At 36.2% G+C, this 4100-nt stretch overlaps 1 protein-coding gene across 1 annotated transcript in view; it reads right to left on the reverse strand.

Moving 5' to 3' along the window:
• Positions 1-931: 931 nt before the first annotated feature.
• mettl16 (methyltransferase 16, N6-methyladenosine) overlaps positions 932-4100 on the reverse strand; it is a 51550-nt gene continuing 48381 nt past the window's right edge. The window contains exons 9-10 of the mRNA XM_061919176.1: positions 1624-1797; positions 932-1554 (exon numbers count right to left, since the gene is read on the reverse strand). Of these exons, the coding sequence (XP_061775160.1) occupies positions 1039-1554; positions 1624-1797 (690 nt within the window). The 3' untranslated portion in view covers positions 932-1038. The remainder of the gene's footprint in view (positions 1555-1623; positions 1798-4100) is intronic.

A 4100-nucleotide genomic window follows, 5' to 3' on the forward strand; every position in this document is an offset into this window, starting at 1 on the left:
CATCATCATACCGCAACGTTTTCAACAGGAAACTCCGCGGGAAATTTAAAATTTTAATTTAGTAAACTAAAAAGGCCGTATTGGCATGTGTTGCAATGTTAATATTTCATCATTGATATATAAACTATCAGACTGCGTGGTCGGTAGTAGTGGGTTTCAGTAGGCCTTTAAATCACCAAAAGTGATTCCCGGGCGTGGCCACCGCTGCTGCTCACTGCTCCCCTCTCCTCCCAGAAGGTGGTAGGTCAAATGCAGAGAATACTTTCGCCACATCTAGTTTGTGTGTGACAATCATTAAGAAAATAAACTAACATATCATATGGAGCATGCTTATGTGAGTGTGAATGTTGTCTGTCTATCTGTGTTGGCCCAGCGATGAGGTGGCGACTTGTCCAGGGTGTACCCCGCCTTCCACCCGATTGTAGCTGACATAGGCGCCAGCGCCCCCCGCGTCCCCAAAGGGATGTCCCACTCTCCCTTGTGGAGGGGGTCCGGTCCGATCCGGTGGCCATGTACTGCTTGCCTGTGTATCGGCTGGGGACATCTCTGCGCTGCTGATCCGCCTCCGCTTGGGATGGTTTCCTGCTGGCTCCGCTATGAACGGGACTCTCGCTGCTGTGTTGGATCCCCTTTGGACTGGACTCTCGCGACTGTGTTGGATCCATTATGGATTGAACTTTCACAGTATCATGTTAGACCCGCTCGACATCCATTGCTTTCCTCCTCTCCAAGGTTCTCATAGTCATCATTGTCACCGACGTCCCACTGGGTGTGAGTTTTCCTTGCCCTTATGTGGGCCTACCGAGGATGTCTTAGTGGTTTGTGCAGCCCTTTGAGACACTAGTGATTTAGGGCTATATAAGTAAACATTCATTGATTGATTGATTGAAAATGGATGGATGGAGCATGCTGTCATTCAGTCATTCACAGCTTTGTACAAAACTGAGCATTTTAATAAAAAAAAACTAAAACATTTATTGCAAATGTTTTGGCGATTAAAGCATGAAAATCCAGAGGAATACTGCAGTCTAAAAGAGATCAGGACTTGGCAACAGACCTTAGGAGTGAGTTCCTCAGGAAGGTGCACAGCTGGTTCATCAGGTCTTTGTTGTCGCCTTGCAGCCAGTGCATCTCCACCGCTGCGTCGCCGTCCTCCGGCAGCACGTTGAGCAGACACTTGAACAGGAAGCGCTCCTCCGACGCCTTCAACGCGAGTTCGCCAGCCGCGTCCTCAGGCACACCTGTTTCAGACGCACACCTTTTTCCCACACTCGAAACCTTCTCCTTTCCTGCTCCACCTGTGGCGAGCGTTTCCGCCGCCGCGCTTTCGCCAAGGCGCTCCGCGGCCGACTCCTGTGAGGGATCTTCTTGCTGTTCTTGGCGAGGTGGCGGCGCGCAGGTGGCAGCTGCGGCGCTTTGAGGCGCTCTGGGCAGCTCTCGCAATTGCCGGGTTTGCTCACGTCGCTTCTGGCGTCCGTGGAGCCAGGTGTTCTCCACGGCCGTCAGGAGGAGACTCCGCTCGCCTTCCTGGCACGGCACACCTTTGTGCGGCACCTGCAACACCCACAGACAGGTCAACCCACGTCACTTCCTGGCCTCAATCGCCGGCGGCGCCGAACTCACCCGCAGCTCCGTCAGCGTCTTCTCCAGCAGGGATGCGACGGCGTCCGCGGGATGGCGCCCGGTGCAGCCCAGAGCGTGGGCCTTGACCTGCAGCTCTTTGAGAGCCACCTCCGGGAGTGTGAAGGACAGAGGCTTACGCGCTTTCTCCAGCTTCCGCTTCTTACTCGGGGGCGACTGAGAAAGAGAAAGCCACCAAAGACAGAATGTAAATAAACCTTTACAGACAGGCAAAATTAGACAATGAGACTCAAAACTTGGGTTGTCACCATAGCAACAGGGACAAACGGTAGAAAATTGATAAATTAATGAATACTGATACTTATGAATTTCTACGATTCTTGATACTTATTCGAGGAAAAAAAGAAAATCTGTTAGTTGTGCACCAAAAACAAAAAGTATTTACAACGCAATTCTTATTCATCCCAATTCTGAATAAATCGATTCCAAAAACGTATTAGACTTAGACAAACTTTGTGGATCCACAAGGTAAATTGTTCCACATGGTAGTTAACCTACAATGGATGGAAAGGGTAAGGATGGAAAGGATTATGCAGGTATAAAGTAGACAAAAAATGTACCATAGTAGCAATATAAAATATAACATATGTAATATATACATATTATATATACAGTATATAATATTATATTTATTTAAATATTTACATTAAAAAAAAAAATATATATATATATATAATAGACATAATAGATGGATATATGGATAGAGATTTTTTTCTTTATTTTTTTTAATTGTTTTAAAAAAAAATCAATTGGTGAAAATATGTTTTTTGGGGCCGTCGACATGCAAAAAATGTTTTAAATTAATAAATAATAATAATACAAAATATATATATATATATATATATATATATATATATATATAATTTAATTTTTTGTAATAAAAATCAATGGGTGAAAATATGTCTTTGGGGCCGTCGACATGCAAAAAAAAAAATATATATATATATACATTTTTGTAATTTTTTTATTTTGTATTTTTTTTGTATTATTTATTAATAAAAATCAATTGGTGAAAATATGTTTTTGGGGCCGTCGACATGCAAAAAAAAAAAATACATACATATATATATATATATATATTTGTATATATATATATATATATACACATGTTTGTGATTTTTTTAAATTTTGTATTTTTTTTATTATTATTTTGTATTAAAAATCAATTGGTGAAAATATGTTTTTGGGGCCGTCGACATGCAAAAAAAATGTGTATATATATATATACATATATATATATATTTTTAAATTATTTTTTTAATCATTATTTTTTCTGTAATAAAAATCAATTGGTGAAAATATGTTTTTTGGGGCCGTCAACATGCAAAACAATTTTTAAATTAATAAATAATAATAATACAAAATATATATATATATATATATATATATATATATTATTTAATTTTTTGTAATAAAAATCAATGGGTGAAAATATGTTTTTGGGGCCGTCGACATGCAAAGAAAAATATATATATATATATACATTTTTGTAATTTTTTTATTTTGTATTTTTTTATTATTATTTATTAATAAAAATCAATTGGTGAAAATATGTTTTTGGGGCCGTTGACATGCAAAAAAAATTATATATATATATATATATATATATATATATATATACACATTTTTGTGATTTTTTTAAATTTTGTATTTTTTTTATTATTATTTTGTATTAAAAATCAATTGGTGAAAATGTTTTTGGGGGCGTTGACATGCAAAAAAAATTTATATATATATATATACACACATTTTTGTGATTTTTTAAATTTTGTATTTTTTTTATTATTATTTTGTATTAAAAATCAATTGGTGAAAATATGTTTTTGGGGCCGTCAACATGCAAACAAAAATGTAAATATATATATATATATATATATATTTATATATATACATATATATATTTTTTTTTTAATTATTATTTTTTTATCATTTTTTTTCTGTAATAAAAATCAATTGGTGAAAATACGTTTTTTTTGGACCGTCGACATGCAACCAGAAGGAGCTTTTCCAACCTGTTTGGAAATTGTTTCATTATAATTATTAGGAGTGTCAAAAGACTATATGATTTTGAATCGACAATTGATTCTGAATTGAGTCGTTACCCCCGAGGATGGAATTTAATCGTGCGGTGCCCAAAGATTCACAAAATTACTAATTATACCAAAACATACATTGCAAGAGTCAGTCTGAATTGAAAAAAAAAATAACCCATTGACATCTGAATCGCGATTCTTATTTATCCGGATCATAAATCGATTCAACATTTTCAAATATTAATTAAAAAAAAAAGGTAAAAAACATATACATACACTTTTGTGCAATAACAATACTTTTTTTTTAAACGGACGTTTTAATGCCATCTCCATGCAACTGTTTGGAAAAAGTTTCAACAGAACTATTATTCCAAACTAAGAGAATTAGTTTGAATTAGTGCTGTACAAAAAAAATTCAATTCAATA

Source organism: Nerophis ophidion, linkage group LG13 (assembly GCF_033978795.1).
Source record: "Nerophis ophidion isolate RoL-2023_Sa linkage group LG13, RoL_Noph_v1.0, whole genome shotgun sequence".
In the NCBI taxonomy this organism is placed as follows: Eukaryota; Metazoa; Chordata; class Actinopteri; order Syngnathiformes; family Syngnathidae; genus Nerophis; species Nerophis ophidion.